At 56.2% G+C, this 18,516-nt stretch overlaps 1 protein-coding gene and 1 long non-coding RNA gene across 11 annotated transcripts in view; one reads left to right on the plus strand and one right to left on the minus strand.

Annotated features, from left to right (window-relative positions):
• POU2F2 (POU class 2 homeobox 2) overlaps nt 1–11,112 on the plus strand; it is a 37,000-nt gene extending 25,888 nt beyond the window's left edge. For 3 of the 10 annotated variants that reach the window (XM_075536881.1, XM_075536883.1, XM_075536879.1), the window contains exons 7-15: nt 86–177; nt 3,066–3,179; nt 3,282–3,423; nt 3,542–3,690; nt 3,779–3,955; nt 5,440–5,506; nt 8,407–8,611; nt 8,756–8,829; nt 9,044–11,112. In XM_075536881.1, coding sequence (XP_075392996.1) covers nt 86–177; nt 3,066–3,179; nt 3,282–3,423; nt 3,542–3,690; nt 3,779–3,955; nt 5,440–5,506; nt 8,407–8,611; nt 8,756–8,829; nt 9,044–9,402 — 1,379 coding nt within the window. In that variant the 3' untranslated portion in view covers nt 9,403–11,112. Of the gene's footprint in view, nt 1–85; nt 178–3,017; nt 3,180–3,281; nt 3,424–3,541; nt 3,691–3,778; nt 3,956–5,439; nt 5,507–8,277; nt 8,616–8,755; nt 8,830–9,040 lie in introns of those variants that run through there. The other 7 variants (XM_075536884.1, XM_075536886.1, XM_075536885.1 and 4 more) reach the window with 5 other exon arrangements.
• LOC142431896 (uncharacterized) lies at nt 38–8,818 on the minus strand. Its single transcript, XR_012780856.1, has 3 exons — nt 8,747–8,818; nt 3,793–3,858; nt 38–2,291 (listed from the first exon to the last, which is right to left on the minus strand). It is a non-coding gene; the product is annotated as an uncharacterized LOC142431896 (long non-coding RNA).
• Nucleotides 11,113–18,516: the final 7,404 nt, after the last annotated feature.

Below are 18,516 nucleotides of genomic sequence, written 5' to 3' on the forward strand. Positions count from 1 at the left end.
CCCGCCCCGGCCTCAGGACCCCTGCAAAGTCTCCGCAGAACTTGCCTGGCTTCCCCTCATCTGTGTGTCCCTCCTTTCCCCCCAGGCCTGCTACCGACACCAAATCTATTCCAGCTACCTCAGCAAACCCAAGGGGCTCTGCTCACCTCCCAGCCCCGGGCCGGGCTGCCCACCCAGGTGAGACCGTCCACCCAGGGCAGGCGGGCCGACGGCAGGCGGGACACGGCCACCAGCCCCCACCTACCCAGCTCTGCCATGGACCTGCTACGTGACCACGGGCAAACCACGCTCTCTCTCTGGGCCCCCTCTTTCCCTGGGTGGTGGGAGCAGGGCCTCCATTGAGAATCTGACAAGAGCCTTGAACTTGACCATCTGTACACATTTGGCAGTTTTCAGGGGGCCTCAAGCACCTTTAGGGCTCCCTGCGGTACAGCAACCAGAAGGTTGTCCGATGAAGGGGATCAGTTCACGCCTAAGTCCCTAGGAGGTGGGGCCCACAGAGGCGTGCTTTGTGCCACAGGCTGAATTCTTGTCCCTGAATTCTGTGTCGACTAACTCCCCACCCAGAGCCCAGCGTCCGGCTTCTCTTGACAAGCAGGCCATCGGGCAGGACTGGCAGCAGCTGCCCTGTGGGGACAGGGTCTCTCCAGACCACCTCCATGAGTAGCCACCTGGCTGCCTTGCTGGTCCCTGTTACCTGTCAGCCCCTGGGGCCTTGCTCTCTCAGTGTCCTGCCCGCCCCCGACTTATCATCATCACGTTTCCCGACTCTTTTCTGGGTGTCAAGGATCTTTCCTACCTGCAGTAGGCGCCCTGGCGGCGGAGTGGGCCACACATTGGGCTGCTGACCATGAGGTCAGTGGTTCAAAACCACCAGCTGCTCCAGGGGAGAAAGACGGAGCTTTCCATTCCCGTAAACAATGCCAGTCTCAGGCAGTTCTTCCCTGTCACGGCGAGTTGGCAGTGGGCTTGGGAGGGCTTTTGGTTCTTACCCGGCTCTTCCTGTCCATCCCTTTCAGGATCACAGGTGGGAAACGTTCTGAGACTCAATCCAGAATGCACCGAAGCCCACGTTTTTGGTTTGCTTTTGTTAATCTAGATTTTTGTTGGGATATATTTCCACATAGCTTAATCGTGTCCATGGCTTATAATTCAGAGATCACGTAATTGAACAGCTCAACTGTATTAAGAGTTTTAACAGTCATAACAATCAATTTTTGTGAGTTTTTTGGTGGTTTTTGTTTGTCTGATGGGGGGGGGGTGTTTGTCAATTTGGGTGCAAAACCCTGAATGGACGTGGGGTCTCCTGGCCTCTCTTCCTCTCCTGGTGTTTTGCTGTGGAGTGGCCACTGTGTCAGGCAGTGGCCTTTGTTGGAGGTGTCACATGATCTCTGACCCCCACCCCACGTGGCCCCCGGCCGCCCCCATCTTGGCGAGCATTTTACCGTGTGTTCAGTGGCGTGTGGCGTGGCACCCTGGGTTCTCACTGGACCACGTGTTCACAGACTGCCCGGTGACACGTGTGCTGTTTTCCATGCCGCGTCACCAGTCCCTCGAGGTGCATTCCGGCTGCTCCCTGGGCAGAGCTCCGATTCCCTGTCTCCCCTCAGCTTTTCCTCTTGGCTGGGCTGGCAGTCGCTGGCAATGTTTTGATCTCAGGGGGCTGGTGTTTGATTAGGCATCACCGTCCTTAGTCGCCAATCTGTTCTTTCAATAAAACGAGCTCTTGGAGAGAGCGTGGCCTAAGGGTTCAAGAGCACCTCACTCAGAGATGCCGCCAGTCCTAATTGGCCCGGGAAGCCTGGACGTGTTTAATAACCTAACTTCCGATTGCGGTTTGAGCGGCTGTGCAGAGAAGATTGGTTCTCTTAGGCGTATTGTTTCATGATGTCGGTCTCCGTTACACAAGAGCCCGTTATCAGCGCTCTCCCCACTTCCTTCTTGTTGTGCCCCGTTTCTGTCGCTATTGCTTCCCGCCTCCTGAGCCTCATCCCTCCGGGGATGTGGTCCTTGTGACCTTATCTGGCGGGCTGTTCCAAGAGGTACCGACCTCCCCTGGGGTCACTGTCGTGGGCCTGTCTGTAGATAGCGTGGCCGAAAGCTGAGCCAGAAGGATTGGAGTCTGTCCTAAGAGTCTCTCCTGCCTTGTCAGGGCGTCTGCGGTGGCAGTGGAAGCTGGGCACCATCTAGTTCTTCTGGTCTCCGAGGAAATGAGGCCCCGGCTGGTATGGGTTGTGAGCCCTGGAGAGGGGGTTCTTCTAGGAGATGCTGGTTTCTCATATGGGCGCTTTCTAAAATCCAAAAAAAAAAAAAGGTTCTGAATTCCAAACGACATCGAACTCCAGAATTTGGGATCAGGGGACCAGGACTCACATATGTGTATCACTGTACCCATGACCCTTTGTCCCTATTTGTTCACAGACAAATTTTTTTAGGGGAATAAAGTGGTCTGGGTAGAGCTATTCCCTCCCCATAATCCCCTCTGTTCACTCTCCCAGACCCCTGTAAACAAGGCTGTCGGTGCTCACTGCTCATTTGTAACAAGATACACTGAGGAACCATACAGGGCAGGCAGAGGAGCAGAGCTTGTCCCCATCCTGCAGAGGGGGAAACTGAGGCCCGGTGTGGTTGGAACGCTTGTCCCAAACCTCCCCAAAAGATGGTGGCAGAGGCAGGCCTGGCTTCTCTGGTGGAGATGAGATGGACCACTGCCTGAGCCCCAGGAACCCTTCATTCCATCTGTCCAGAGCTCAGGGTTAGCAGCTGGACAGACAACGCTGCCTGCTCCTTCAGGGAGTCAGCAGGTCAAAGGGAGGAGCCCAGGGCTCCAGGAGGTGGGGGCCACGGGAGGCAGCAGAGGTGGAAAACGGATAGGGAGTGTGGAGCGGCCTCTTGGGGGCTGGAGTCGGGGAGTCTACAAGGAGAGGCTAAGGCCACAGAACAAGAGGACTGCCCAGCCCTCACTGCACCCCGCCTGGTCCTCCATCCTGCACCCCGCCCCCTCCCCACCCCACTAGGCCGTGACCCACCCCACGCTGCCCGACCCGCACCTCTTGCACCCGCAGCCCCCCAAGTGCTTGGAGCCCCCGTCCCACCCGGAGGAGCCCAGTGACCTGGAGGAGCTGGAGCAGTTTGCCCGCACCTTCAAGCAGCGTCGCATCAAGCTGGGCTTCACGCAGGTCTGCTCCGGACTGGTGCGGGAGGCCGGGAGGGGCCCCACAGGCAGTGTGCCAGAGGGCCTGGCCTTGACCTCTGCCCCCTCCCCATCCCTGCCGGCCCAGGGCGATGTGGGTCTGGCCATGGGCAAGCTGTACGGCAATGACTTCAGCCAGACGACCATCTCCCGCTTCGAGGCCCTCAACTTGAGCTTCAAGAACATGTGCAAACTCAAGCCCCTCCTGGAAAAGTGGCTCAACGACGCAGGTGGGCGGGCCCTGGACTCTCAGGGCCGGCTGCACGAGGGCAGGAGGGCAGGTGGGCTACGGGTTGGAGGAGGTGCCCGCCCTCTCACGCCGGCCCCCCATCTCCCCTCCCGGCACAGAGACCATGTCTGTGGATTCCAGCCTGCCCAGCCCCAACCAGCTGAGCAGCCCCAGCCTGGGTTTCGACGGGCTCCCCGGCCGGAGACGCAAGAAGAGGACCAGCATTGAGACAAATGTCCGCTTCGCCTTAGAGAAGAGTTTTCTAGCGGTGAGGGCCCCCTGGGCGGGGCGGCCCGGCGGCACGGGGGTGTGGGGGAGGCCGCAGAGCGGCGGGCTGACCAGCCCGCTGCCCGCAGAACCAGAAGCCTACCTCAGAGGAGATCCTGCTGATCGCTGAGCAGCTGCACATGGAGAAGGAGGTGATCCGCGTCTGGTTCTGCAACCGGCGCCAGAAGGAGAAGCGCATCAACCCCTGCAGCGCGGCCCCCATGCTGCCCAGCCCGGGGAAGCCGGCCAGCTACAGCCCCCACCTGGTACCGAGATCCCCCGCCCCAGGGGAGGCCACGGGGGGTGGGGGTGGGCAGGCTGTCACGCGGCAGGGAGACAGCATGCAGAAACACGCATTCGCAGACTCACACAGACCACAGCCACTCAGAGAGGGACACGGGTCCAGGGAGAGGACACCAGGGAGCGGAGCCACCTCAGGCCCGAAGCCACTCGGGGACAGGCCGAGGCACTTAGTGCCGCAGTGGCAACGTCACGACAAGGAGCCCAGGGGACACCGTGGCTGAGCGCTTGGCTGTTAACTGAGACATTGACGGATCGAGCCCACCAGCCGCGCAGAGGGAGAAAGAGGAGGCTTTCAGCACCCATATAGAGAGTTTCGTTCTCAGGAACCCGCTGAGTCTGGTCTCTGTCCCAGGGGGTTGCTGTGAGTCGGAGGGGGGTGTTGGTTTCTACTTGTTTGTTTGTTTGTTTGGGGGGCCTCCTTGGACCCGGGTGTGCACGCAGGTCCTCGGCCACACGGAGACCACGGAAAAGCCTTTTGTCCAGCGTCTGCGGAGGTGGGCGGCGGTGCCCCCTGGTGGGCGCGGGGACAGCTCGAGTGCCTGCAAATGGCAGATGCCTACACTGGGTCCCCGGATCCCGGGCCAGAGCCCAGTCGATCTTAATGACGGGAGGGGGCTGGCACGCAGTCCATTTATTTCTGGAAAAGAGGCCAAATCAGTTGGGAACCTTTGCATGGGAAGGGCTGGGACCCAGAGGAGCCTGCTCCACCTCCCAGCTGACTGGGGTGGGAGGGTGGAGGTGGTGGTGGTGGTGGTGTGGTGTGTGTGACTGCAGTGCCCTCTGCTGGGTTGGAACCAGCACTCCTCTGATGAAAGTATAGATATGTTGTGGTGGAGGGGAAGGGGGAATCATATACCCCAAGTTTTAGGCCCAGGAGCCTGGACTTGAACCCTGGGCCAAATGAGGGAGTTTTGAGGCTGGAAGCAGGCAGGAAAGCCGGGCACCCAGCAGCCTGGCACCCCCACTCCCATGTGGAGACACAGCCCCGTCTCCTTACGTGTATGTGTCTCAGGCACACACCCACGCTCCACGCTGAGCTGTGTTGCCCACACCACCTGCCACCCCCACACCTCAAAAGAGGGACAGTGTGTTGGATTCTTGTGCTCCCGGTAGCCTTGACCCCAGGGGTCATGGAAGCAGCAAGGGTCACAGAGTAGATGCTGGTGGCAGGATGCCAGCTGCCCAGCTTGGGCCAGAGCGGGTGGCGTCACATGACGGGGTGGGAGCCACTCCTGACCGCGTGTACTGTCCCCCTGCTGGAGAGTTCACTAGGGCCAACGTGAAGGCGGCATCCACCGAAACCCAGATTCACAGATACAACCTAGCCTTACACCCCCAGCACCTCCCCTCCATTCTGCAAGGATCCGCCTGTGGGAGCGTCACCGTGGGGGTTCTGGGGTGACTGCTGGGAGGCAGCGGCCTAACCCGGCTCCTTTTCTCTCTGCAGGTCGCACCCCAGGGGGGTGCAGGGACCTTGCCGTTGTCCCAAGCTTCCAGCAGTCTGAGCACAACAGGTCAGGGAGGGCGGCGGACGGTGCAGGGGGGCATGGGAGGACAGGGTCCGGGCTGGAACCCCAGGTTCTCCTTGGTTCCGGGTGCCTGTGGGTCTGGGGTGAACTGGGTGTGGAATGGGCAGGCAAGTGGGCGGCCCACCTCAGTTCTCACTAGAGCAGCTCAGCCACCCTCCTCGGTCGAGATTTCATTGGGAAGAACATCATCAGTCACTGCCTGTCAGCCCGTTGCTGACCAGGGACCCCAGTGACCTAGTGGGTGACAGAGTCGGGCTGCTAATGGCAAGGCCAGCAGTTTGAAACCACCATCCAGTCAGAGGGAGAAAGAGGAGGCTTTCTGCTTCCATAAAGAGTGTCGGAAACCCACAGAGGCAGTTCCACCCAGTCTTACAGGGTCGCTCCGGCCCGACGGACGGGAGGGCACTGTCACTGAAAAGCCGTGCGCTCTCAGGAAATGACTCTGTTTTTTTGTAAAGAATGTGTCCTACGTGTTGGCAGTCAACCCAAAGGACAGACGGACTTTGGAGTTCACCTACAGGTTCCTGGGAAGAAAGGCCTGGTGACCTACTTCCTGAATCAGCCAATGGGACCTAGTGGAGCTCGGCGGTCAGAGCTTCAACTGGCCCTGGGGATGGCACGGGGCCAGGCAGCACTGTCTTCCACCCTGGGGCGCTTGGGTTCACCATGAGTTGGAGGCCAGCTTGCCAGGGGCTAACTACCAGGTAGCACCATGATTCAGCATTCTGCTAGACACATACACGAAAGGTCAGCGGTTCAGATCTCCCAGCAGTTCTGCTGGAGGAAAGGCCTGGCCATCTATTCTTCTCAAGGTAACAGCCCGAGGCAGCTCCACTTTGTCATTGCTGCCATCGAGGCGATGCCAGCTCGCGGCGACCATAAAGGATAGAGTAGAACTGCCCCTGTTGGTTTCTGGGAGTAACTCTTACCGGACTCCTCTCCCACATGCAGAGCAAGTAACTGGTGGTTTCACACTGCAGACTCTGAGGTTAGCAGTCCAATATGTGACCCACGACGGCACCAGGGCACCTTCTATAAAGTGACTAAAGACAAACCAAAACCTCCCTGCCATAGAGTCGGCTCTGACTCAGCGGCAAGAAAGGACAGGGTAGAACTGTCCTTCTGGGTTTCCGAGACTGTCAGTCTTTATGGGAGTAGAAAGCCTCATCTTTCCCCTGTGGAGTCCCTGGTGGTTTTGAACTGCTGACCTTGTGGTTAGCAGCCCAACACGTAACCCACTCTGCCACCAGGGCTCCTCAATTTTATCACAGAGCTTGCTCACCCAATCCAAACATTTATAACGCCGTGTACAGGATTTCCAGGGTTGTACATCTATAGCAATGGACAGCTCATCTTTCTCCCGTTGAGCAGCTCATAGGTTTGAACCACCGACCTCACGATCAGCCGTCCGATGCTTACCAGACATGGCCACTAGGACCTCCTGTAGGCGCACTACTAGCTGGAAATCTCATCAGCTCATAACAGCCTATCGGAAGGGACTTCTAAAATTCCATGAAAAAAATTCCATTGGCGCTTCATTCCATTCTTTCCGAGGACTTTTTGAAGCTCCTTGACATGTCTACCAGGGTTCCCGGTGGGTTAGTGGTTACGTGTTGGGCTGCTAGCCTCAAGGTCAGCAGTTCAAAACCACCAGCTGCCCCACGGGAGAAAGGTGAGGCTTTCTATTCCCATAAAGACTGACAGTCTTAGACATCCATGGGGGCAGGTCTGCACTGTCCTATAGGGTCGCTGTGGTCAGAAAGGACTAGTGAGTGATATGTCTGCCTTCTGGTGGTGTTATGTATTCATACACAAGAGTGTACACACACACACACACGTGTATGACGCCCCTCCCCTCTGTCAGGGATGGGGTGTGTGCAACACCATATATAGACTGCATGGAGGCTTATAAAGCGAGCAGGAGCCCTGGTGGTGTCGTTGTTAAGTGCTTGGTCGCTAAACAAAAGGACCATGGTTTGGACCCATCAGCCTCTTTCTGGGGGAAGAATGTGGCAGTCCAGCCTTGGAAACCCTACGGGGCAGTTCTACCCTGCCCTACAGGGTCACTCTGAGTCGGAATGGCCACTCCGTCAGTGGGTGCAAAGTATTCCCGGTGAGCCTGGCTTTGTTCTAAGCTCTTCATAAAGCATGTTCATTCATGTGTTCCTCCCTCTCCATGATACCAGCCCACTGCCATTGAGTCGAGTCTGACTCACAGCCAGCCTGTGGGACAGAGCATAACTGCTTGCGTCAGTTTCCGACGCTGGAAATCTTTACAGGAGCAGAAAGCCTCCTCTTTCTTCCACGGAGCAGCTGGTGGTTTCAAACGGCTGACCTTGTGGTTAACCCCGCGCACGACATGTAACCCACTCTGCCACCGGGCCTTCTCCCCTCCCCCTTCTGACCCTCCTCTTCCAGAAGAAGGCGCCCTGGTGGCCTAGTGAGCCGCCCGTTGGTCTGCTAACGTCAAGGTCAGCCGTTCGAAACCACCAGCCTCCCTAAGGGGAAAAGATGAGGCTCTCTGCTCAGAAAGCCGGGGGCGCAGTCTTGTAGCTAGGAGTTGGCATGGGCTTGCCGCACAGGGAGTTTTCCCGATGACGAGGTGACGGCACCTGCCCCGGGATGGGATGGGATGGGATGGGAGCCGGGATGCCCCCTGTCCCCCGTGCCCGCCCCCCGCCCCGCAGGCGGCCCCAGCCCGTCCTGCGCATGCGCGCGCACCCTCGCCTCCAGAGGGCGCCACCGGCCCGCGATCGCCTCGCCGCCGCCGGGCTCTGTGGGGACGGGGAGGACGCCGGCCCGGCTGCCCTGAGGGGGACAGAGCCCGCCTGCGCCCCGCGGGCCGGCGCAAGCTGAAGGCCGCCTCTCTTGTCTCTCTCCGCCAGTTACTACCTTATCCTCAGCTGTGGGCACGCTGCACCCCAGCCGGACGGCCGGCGGGGGCGGGGGCGGGGGCGGGGCCGCGCCCCCTCTCAATTCCATCCCTTCTGTCACCCCCCCACCCCCGGCCACCACCAACAGCACAAACCCCAGCCCGCAAGGCAGCCACTCGGCGGCTCTCGGCTTGTCGGGCCTGAACCCCAGCGCGGGGTAAGTGGGGGTGGAGTGGGGCGCGGTGGGGGCGGGGCGGTGGGGAGAAGCGGGGCCGCTGCTGCTTCCAGGACGGGGAGCCGCCGCCCCCACCCCAGTCCCGCCGGGGGGGTCCCCGCTAACGCTGTGCCTTACCTCCCGCAGAAGCACAATGGTGGGGTTGAGCTCCGGGCTGAGTCCGGCCCTGATGAGTAGCAACCCTTTGGCCACCATCCAAGGTGCGTGCTGCCTTCCGTCACCCCCGTGTCACCAGGCCCCGCCCCCGCCCCGGGGCCTCGAGCCCCCCGCCATCCATCCGGCCCCTGCTCGCCGCATTGCGCTTGCCTCTTCATACTGCTGGGGATCTGGGGGGCGCGGGGGACGCTAGCGGGGCTCGGAAGGGCCTCCCCGCCTAGCCCGGGCTCTCCCTCTCTCTCCCGCCTCCCCTAGCAGCCCTGGCTTCTGGTGGAACCCTGCCCCTTACCAGCCTTGATGGCAGCGGGAACCTGGTGCTGGGCGCGGCCGGCGCGGCCCCCGGGAGCCCCGGGCTGGTGACCTCGTCGCTCTTCCTGAACCACGCGGGGCTGCCCCTGCTCAGCGCGCCCCCGGCCGTGGGCCTGGTTTCGGCGGCGGCGGCGGCTGTGGCGGCCTCCATCTCCAGCAAGTCCCCTGGCCTCCCCTCCTCGTCGTCGTCGTCGTCGTCGTCCTCCTCCTCGTCCTCGTCATCTTCGTCGTCCTCCACTTGCAGTGAGGTGGCAGCACAGACCCCCGGGGGCCCAACGGGGTCCGAGGCTGGGTCCAAGCCTGAGTGAGGGGCCGCCCTGGACCTCCCCACCGCCTCCTGTGACCCAAGCCTCCCTGCCAGGGCCCCCTACACCCGCCTTGGAAGAAGGCGAGGAGGAGGCCAGCGGTGGGGGCGCAGAGGGTCCCCGGAGCAGGAGTGACAAGGGAGGAAAGACCAAAAAAAAACAAACAAACAAACCCAACCAAAAAAAAAGAAAGAAAAAACAAACAAAATAGAAAACCAAAAATAATCACAACAGAAACCAGCTGCCCCAAAGGAACCAGAGATCAAAAACAAACCAATACCAAAAACCAGTCTCGAGCCAGACCTCAGTGTGCACCCTCACTGCTACGACACCAAATACGAGCCCAGCCAGGGGCCTAGAGGCCTGTGGCTGGGTGAGGCCCTCATGGCAGGTCCCTGGCAGGGGTGCTCCCAGCCAACCTTGCTTCCCCAGCTGGTGGGGAGGCGGTGGGGTGGTCAGAAGGAATGGGAGCATGCTCTGGGCCTGGGCCTGGCCAGTGGACAGGGCCAAGCCACAGACAGAGGAGGCATGGCCATAGCCACCTGCCAACTGTTCGTTTCCAGAAGAACAAGGGCCCGAACAACCTTACACCAAATATTCAGTAGCTTCATCCAAAGGATGTACAGAATTTTTAGCTTTGCGCTCAACAGAATGTGTACCTACCCTGTGACCCCCCCCTCTCCTCCTTTCCACCCTCCCCCCGACCCTCCACCCCCAGCTTTCCCCTGCCCTGGGAAGGGGGTCTAACTTGAACCTCCTCTCCAGCGGAGAGTTGGGGGTGGGAGAGAGGGACCTGGGGATGACTTGTCATGCCCTGTACCTCCCCAGCTTTCCCCTTTAAAGGGTGGGCTAGGCCAATTTGCCAGGTTCTAGCTCTGACATGCCCCTCCCCTCCCAGTCAGTCCCCAGCCTGCCTCTGCTCTGCAGCTGACTCCTCCCCGCAGGCTTGTGGGGAGGTGATATACCAGGCAAGAGGGGACTGGCGAGGGCATTCAAGTCATCTTTTCCATCCTCGTCTGTCAGTTTCCCTGAAAAAAAAAAAAAAGAATTTCATATTCCAGTGCCTACCTGTGGGATCCTTCTTCACGCTCTCTGACATCAACCAGGAACCAAAAAGAGACTCATCTCCCGCTTCCTGTACCGTGTCCCCTGATACTGGCAGATGCCTCTTCCACCCCCATGCCCGCCCCTACCCCCTCCCACATGCACACACGCACACACCCCAGTGGCAAGCTTCCCTGAGATGGCTTTCCCCATCAGGGTCTGAATAGGGTGACGTGCCATGACTTGTGGCTCCCACCCAAGAGGACGCCGTGGTGGCCACCGCTCCCAAAAGACCTCTTTGCGGAGCCTTGGCCAGACCTTGTGTTTGCTCGGCCCTGGACACATCTCAAGGAAGGGTAGAGGACAGACGTCACTGGGAGCCACCTTGCCCTCCTGCTAAGGTGGAGGCCAACCATGTTTTGAACCAAAAACCCAAACCAACAGAAAGAAACCAAGCAAACAAACAATAAATGAAAACTTTAAAAAAAAGGAAAAGAATTTATAGATATATATATATATAAAAGGGAAAGAAAGTGAAGAACTCTTCAAGACTGAGAGGAAACCGCGAGGTGGAACCAAGCCCTTGGTCCCCAAGGCGGATGGAAGGATGGATGCTTCTTTCTCTTCACAAATACCTCATGGACGTTGTCGTCGTCTTCGGGAACGCTGGAGGGGGGGAGGGGGGCGGCTGGGGGAGGGACTGTCCCTCAGCCCCGGTGACAGAAGCGGGTGGGTGGGGCTGAGAGAGGGTGTCAGGGACGGGCAAACGGCCCCAAACTCCCCACCCCGCCCCCAATCAACTGAAAAAGCTTTAAAGATAAACAAAAAACAAAACAGGAAAACAAAGGAATAAGGAAGCAAAAATAAGGGATGAAGGAAAGCTAACTAACTTTCGGGTGGTTTGATTCCTCCTTTGATTTCATTTTCTGTTCTTGTCTGTCTGTCCCCTTTCCTGTCTCTCCCTGTTCTCTCTCTCTCTCTCTCTCTCTCTCTCTCTCTCTCTCTCTCTCTCTCCTTTCTTCTCTCCTCCCTGGCTCCTCTTCTCTCACCTCTCTCAATCACTTTCTTTCTGTGTCTCTCCTCAAACCAAAGTGTTGCTGTGAAGGACGCGAGCCATTGGAATCAGAGCGGGGCCCAGTGGCCTGCCCTCCATGGGCAGGGGCCAGAGGGATGGGGAGCCTGGAGCCGACAGTGCTGTTGTCCCCTGGCGGTTCCCACGCCTTCTGCTGGACATTTGAGGACTGGCAGAAGAGCCTCTGGTGCCACCCCGGGCCCTGTGAACTCAGCGTTCTCTCTTGATTCCTTGTCTCCCTTCTCCCACCTGCGGAATGGAACTGTTGGGCTGGGCCACAGTGGAGTAGCTGGCCCTCCCCACTCCTGGCACCGGTGTCGGCAACTCGCTGGAATGTAGGCATCTCCGCTGAACCCTGCCCTTACCCTACCTCTAAGTTTGTCCATTGTGAGAATTTTCCTGAAGAGAGAAGGGACTGGCGACAGAGCCCGGGCCCCAGCCCCAGGGTTCCTGACCAGATAGGAAGGAAGGACGTAGGAGCAGAGCAAAAGGATCGGATGTACAACCAAAAAACCCTCTTGAGAAGACAGGCAGCGTGGACGGCATGGTGGAGGTGACTCCAACAAAACTGATTCTAAACCAAAAAGAAGAAGAAAAACGTTAAGCAAATCCAGGACTCACCACCACCCACTTCATCCTGCATCCTCCCTGTCGAGTCCCACCACCTGGGACTCCCCACCCAACCCTGGCAGTGGGGCAGAGGGCAGAGGAGGAAATAGGGGGACAAGGATGGGGCACATGCCCTGATTTTGGTGGAGGGACCCCTGTGCAGCCAGGGGTGGTGGGGGCCCTCCCCATTCAACCCCCACACTGGGAAAAGAAAGAAAAAATTCCTGGGAGGGGGAAAAATAACCAAATCCCAAGCTTTAACTACAGCTGTGAAACCAAATATTGGGAAGGGGGTGGGAGGGAGGGAGGGGCAGGTGAGCCCCAGGTCTCCCGCCTGGGCCCCCTTTCCCTCCCCCCCCCAGGACTCGAGATAAGGCACCAAATACCTCATAGAACTTTAATGTTAAAAAAACCAAATATCATTGGCTGGGGGCCAGCCAGGGCAAGGGGCTGGGGGGGCTGGAGGGAGCCAGGGTTTTGGGAAGGTGATGGGGGAATTCAGGCCCCCCACCCCCGCCCCTGCCCCTTCCACTCCGGTCCCCACCCCACCCCCGTCTCGACTCCGGGAAACAAAACTATCTCATTGTTTTTATTTTGTGACCTGTACAGAGCCTGTGTCCGTGTGTCTGTGTGTGTGAGCGAGAGAGTTGGGGGGTGGGGGGGTGGGGGCTGGGGAATCTGTTTGTCGGGGTGGGGAGGGAGATCCCAGGCCAGGCTCTGCGATAGGTTAGATGTCTGAGGTGGGGGCCAGGGGTCTGGGGTGGAAAGAGAAGGAGAGATGAGTGGATTGGAGAAAGGAGGAGCTGCTGGAATTTCTCTTCTCCCCAACCCTGACCTCATACTTTTAAGGAGGAACCTCTTACTGGGTCTACCCTAATGGTGGACCTTTTAATCGTGCCAAAAAAAAAAATAATAAGATGCCAGTAACGGAACCACCTCTCTGTTCTCTTCTGGGGAGTGGGTGTTGGAAGTGGGAGGAAGGGGTTGGGGTGGGGGTGGGTAGAGGCGGGGAACCAAAGCCCCTGTAGGAGTTGGAGCTAAGGTCAAGGGGCTAAGGGGAAGGAGATGTTTTCCATCCAAGGCCTTCCTGAGAAAGACCAAGACAGGATCTCCAGGCCTCTGGTCCCGGGAAGATGAGACAAGGACTAGCCAGGTGAGGGATCGCTGGATCTGACTAGCCTCCTGGCTCCAGCCCCAGCCCTATCCCAGGATGCCTCACTCTTCTAGCCCAGGGTGGGGAACCGGGGAGAGAATGAGGTGGACTGAGCAGGATGGAAGACACTCGGGTCCCACTGGTCTCTGAGTGGGCAAGATAAGTGCAAGAGATACAGCCTCCAAGAGAGAAAAAAGGAAAGAAAAGAAACAAACCAAAGATTTAACCATTAAAAAAAAACTAAAAAAAATAAAAACCAAAAAAAAATCACAAAAAAACCCCCCCCAAACCCACAGACAACTCCGCTACCTTTTTATATGTTGGGAGAAAAAAAAAAGGAAAAAAATTTAAAAGGAAAAAAAAAAACAACGAAAAATACACAAAAAACTCCAAGCCGCAGTCCCTCCCCAGTGCGGTTTGAATTTTGACCTCAGCAGTCTCCAAAGCTAGTCGACGATGACAAAGGCAAAAAAAAAAAAAAAGAAACCAAACCAAAAAAAGGAAAAAACCCAAAACATATATTTTTAAGTATTTGTCCTTGAGATGTAAGCTCCTTGCTAAACAAACAAAAGGAGAGGTGAATCCAGAGAGAAGTTGCTGGACCGGAGACAACTATTTACTTACTGTCTGTGACCCCTTCCTTCCGCCTCCTTCCTCTTCCCTCTTTCCCTGCTGTCCCCTCCCCAAACCTGAACCCCCTTCCCCCACACCCAGGGGCTCAGTATTTATTTATATAATTGCAGGATGACTGAGGACCCCTTGCCACAACATGCAGAGGGTCCTTGGGGCCAGGGTCGGGTAGGGAAGGGGCAGGGAGTCTTTGGGCAGATCGCCTCTAGCTAGCGTCTTTCTGGCCTTTGATCCCCTTGGCTGCCGCCTTCACCTTCCAACCCACTGGGAGAGAGCTGATTGGCTCAGCCCTTTCTCGAGTGGGTGTAGGAAAAGGTGAGGGTGGGCTGGACGGAGTGGCAAGTAGCGACTGAGAAGACCTCGAAGTGGCAACCAGAGAGAGGCGGCCCTGGAGTGGACCTGCCTTTCTTTGGTTCTTACCAGGTCAGCCCCACCACGCCCCACCCTCTTTCGATTTTGTCTGACCCCTGTGTTGGTAGCCCCTCCCTTCCCATCCTCACCCTCATCCCCACCCCAGTCTCTTCTCGTGGTAGCGGGTTAGCGTTTCTGTGTTCTAAACTCCAATCTGCTTGTTCATTGTACAATGTGCTTCTTTTAAGGTCTCATTTTTGTAACTTGCGTGTGTCATTCATCTGAACAACAGACATCAAAAAATAAAAAAATTAAAAACTGTACAGAGAAATGATGCTGGCTCTTCCTCAGTCTACTGACTCTGCCTTGGAGGGGCAGGGAGGGAGGGGGCTTGATGCACGGGATGTCGGTGCATGGGCTGGGGACTAGGGGTTTCCTTCTGTCCCATTAAGAGGGAGCTGTGAAAATACGTGTAAAAATTCCATTCTCCGTTCCTTCCATGAGCTTTTTTGAAGTTCGCTTATGGTGACTATTTAGAAGGCCTGCATAATTGCTTTGGTTTTTTTAATCCAGCAGAAAGCCAGGTCTCAGGCCAGGGGGTGGCCTGGGGGTAAAGGTGGGGATAGAGCATCTAGCCAGTCCTGGAGTAGGTTCTATATGAGCAAATAAATCTCAAACCTACTGGGGTGGAGTCCAGTCCGACTCACAGCAACTCGAAAGGGCAGAGTTAAGCTGCTTCCGAGGCTGGAAATCTTTACAAGAGCAGACAGCCTCATCTCCCTCCCAAGGTGGGCTTGAACTACTAACCTCGTGGTTAGCCCAACACTGAGCCCACTCTGCCACTGGGGCTCCTGGGTGCTAGGAAGCCTGGTTACTTCCTTGGCTGGACTTCAAACCTCAGCTCTACCATTGGGTGACCTTGGGGGAATTCCTGAGTTGTTTCTGCAGGGGTAAAACAGGGACCCTGGTAAGAAGGCAGGTGGGTAATAATTCATGTCACGCTCAGGGCAGATTGCAGTTCTTCGTCCGTAGAGGACTCTGAGAAAGCCTGGAACCTGGCCATTCTGTGCCCACGCCATTCCCAGGTGCTTCCCTGACATCAAGTCAACACTGACAGCAATCCCTGTTCGACAGGACAAAACTACCCCTGTGGTTTCTCAGACATTAACTCTTCACAGGAGTAGAGAGCCTCTTCTTTCTTCCACGGAGCAGCTGGTGGTTTTGAACTGCTGACCTTGGGTTTAGTAGCCATATGTGTAACCCACTCTGCCAGAGGAGCTCTGAGGACTCTTACAAATCAGCATTGATTTTGAAGTTGTCTGCTGATGCTATGTGTATCCACATACTCTTCCCCCCCCCCCCCAATGACACTCTCATTCACAGAAATGTGTGCCCAGCTGGGCTAGGTCACTTGGTGGGATGACAGCTGTTCACCATCCTGAGGAAGCAGGGGATGACTCCCAAGACCTCACCATTGAAAGAAATGGAGAGGTACTGTGCTCTGTGACTTAGATGCACTGAGAAATTAGCCAGTTGATTCTTGTCCTCAGAGGTATGCCTAGCACACAGGTGCTGAAAATCCAATGGTGATGGCCAGTTGGGTGTCGGGGAACCTGGGGAAGGAAGAAAGTGGGAGGGACTGAATCACTGAGTAAGCCCCAAAGCAAACATTGGCCCAACATCATTTTGGCAGGATTGAAAGGGAGGAGGAGAAGGGCGGCAGGATTTCTTGAACTTTCATGACAAGTCAGCAGGGATGGGGAGTGAGATGCTAGCATGAGGATTCAGAACAAGTAACTCAGGAGTTACTTGGTTCAGCACCCGTCCTTAGTCTGATGCAGTGAAAACCACAGACTGCCCCCCTCCACCCCCAAGGTTGCTTCTCATATGGCTCACCTCCAAGAACACACCAGCTCTCTGCTCCCCATTCTCTGCCACACAGTCGTACTTGGACCTCTTTTGGGGTGAAAACACACACACACACACACACACACGGCATTAGAGAACCATTGTTCTCTCCCCTTGTCAGTGTTGCTGGTACAATTTCCAGACCCAGCTCAAAACAGTCAAATGCAAAGCCTCGTAGAAAAGTTTGTAAGCCACCTTGACCTGCATGATTTGGCGCGTGTTCTGAATGCAGACGCTCAGGTCTCGCCCCAGAGCTAGTTAGCGAATCCCAATCTCCAGGAGAGGTGTCATTCAACAGTGATCCTATCACATGGGTTAAGGCTCAAGAACCGTTGAGTGCCCAACACACACTCCAGCATCTGCCAACAAGGGTGTGCCGGTGCCGTCTCATTTTGAAGGACAATGCTTCTTTAACGGGGCATGGTGGGAACTTCAGCAGCATTGACAGTGAACAGTAAATTGCCCAGAACTTGTTTGGAAATGTATCAGGTATCAACTAGTGGAAGTCCCAAGTTTTCATTAGATACTCCCCCCAGGTGCACTACCATTGAGGAAGGGTAGGCACCTTGCTGCCATAAGACACCCCTTCTCTGCTTAGAGCCTCTCTGTCTTGCGGTTCGTCACCTCCACTGTCTACTCCTGCCTGCTTTCTTCAGTCTGATTTCTATCTGGATTTGCAAGGCTGCATCCTCCAATTAAACTCATGCCATTGAGTTGAATCTGACTCAAAGGACTCTGTAAGACAGGGTCGAACTGCCCCTATGACTTTCCAGGTCTTTACAGGTGTAGCAAACCTCATCTTTCTCCCACAGAGCAGCTGGTGGTTTCGAACCATGGACCTTGAGGTTATCAGGTAGGTTATTAGACCACTGGGGAAAGATGAGGGCAGTGAGTTTTTTGATCCTCCAATTGTTCTGAGCCTGGTGATTGGCTACCCGGTGGGTGATTTGCTTCAAGAAAACCCTGTGAAGTACTTCTGCTCTGTACATGAGGACTGCCAGGAGCCAGAACTGATGGTCATCGGTTACTTATTTTGGCTATGACAGACTTCAAGTTCAAGTCCATTCTGAAAGACAGTTCAACCCACTGACATAAAAAGTCCTCAGAGGATTTCTCTTCAGTAGGTGTTTAAGATATTATATCAGAGTGCTTTCTCTTTTAAGACATGACTAAAGTCATCATCCCTAACCCATGGCTGTCTGATTCCAACCTATGGGGACCCTCTAGGGCAGAATACAGCTGCCCCAAAGGCTTCCCAGGCTGCTGCGGATCTGCATGCAAGCACATAGCCTCAACTTGCTCCTGAGGGGGTGGATGACTTTGTGGTTCGAAGTGGAGGGCTCCTTCCAGTAAGCATCTTAGGAGCGCTCAGGCAGCCTGTTAGCAACGTGTCACGTGCAGATGATACAAGCTTGCTGTTGAAGACCAAGGATTGGCAGCCTTCAGTATGGAGTGTGATTCAACGTAAAGAAGGATTCTCTCTTGCTTGGATCCACAATCCAAGCTCATGGAAGCGGCAGTCCAGCTCTGTTTGCATTGAATACATTAAATCTGCTGCCCCCAACCTCTGGAGAGGACTGAAAGGCAAGGATGTTGAGGATGAAGGCTTGACCCAAGCCATGGTATTTTCCACGGCCTCACATGCACATGAAGATTGGTCCTTGAATAAGGAAGACTGCAGAGGAGTGGATGCATTTGAATCGTGGTGCTGTGGCCTGCCACAAGGACAAACCAATCTGTCTCGGGAGAACTATGGCCAGAGTGTGCCTTAGAGGCATGGACAGCAAGACTTCGTCGTACACACTTGGGACGTGTTGTCAGAAGAGACCAGTCCCTGGAAGAGGACATCATGCTTGGTAAAGTGGAAGGACAGCGAGGAAAAGGAAGGTCCCAATTGAGATGGATTGACAGTGGCTGCGACAACGGGCTTGGGTGTGGGGATGATGGTGAAGACCGTGTAGCACTTCATGCAGTCACTACGGGTCAGAATGGACTAGATGGCACCTAACAAGAATGCTCAAATGCTCTATGAACGGGACTAGGTCACCTGCTAAGTCCTGGGTCCAGCACCTTATGACTTGGGTAGGTCTTTTATCTTCCCTCGGCGCTAATGTTCTCATCTGAGCAGTAGTTTTTAAATCAGCGGTTCTTCAAATTTCTTTGAACCCTTATTGGTGCCAAAGGATTGCCGAGTTGGCCGTGGCGGGTGGAGTAGCGCATGCAGGCCCCTCCTCAGACCTCCCTTGTCCCTGATTACAATCCACACAGCTTCCCTTCTAGTGCTCACCTACTTGGTTTCCAAGGAAGAATTCTTCCCCATCTAAGGATCTGGAGTCATGGGGGTGAGGGA

The sequence above is a fragment of the Tenrec ecaudatus genome, chromosome 18, assembly GCF_050624435.1.
Source record: "Tenrec ecaudatus isolate mTenEca1 chromosome 18, mTenEca1.hap1, whole genome shotgun sequence".
Lineage (NCBI taxonomy): Eukaryota > Metazoa > Chordata > Mammalia > Afrosoricida > Tenrecidae > Tenrec > Tenrec ecaudatus.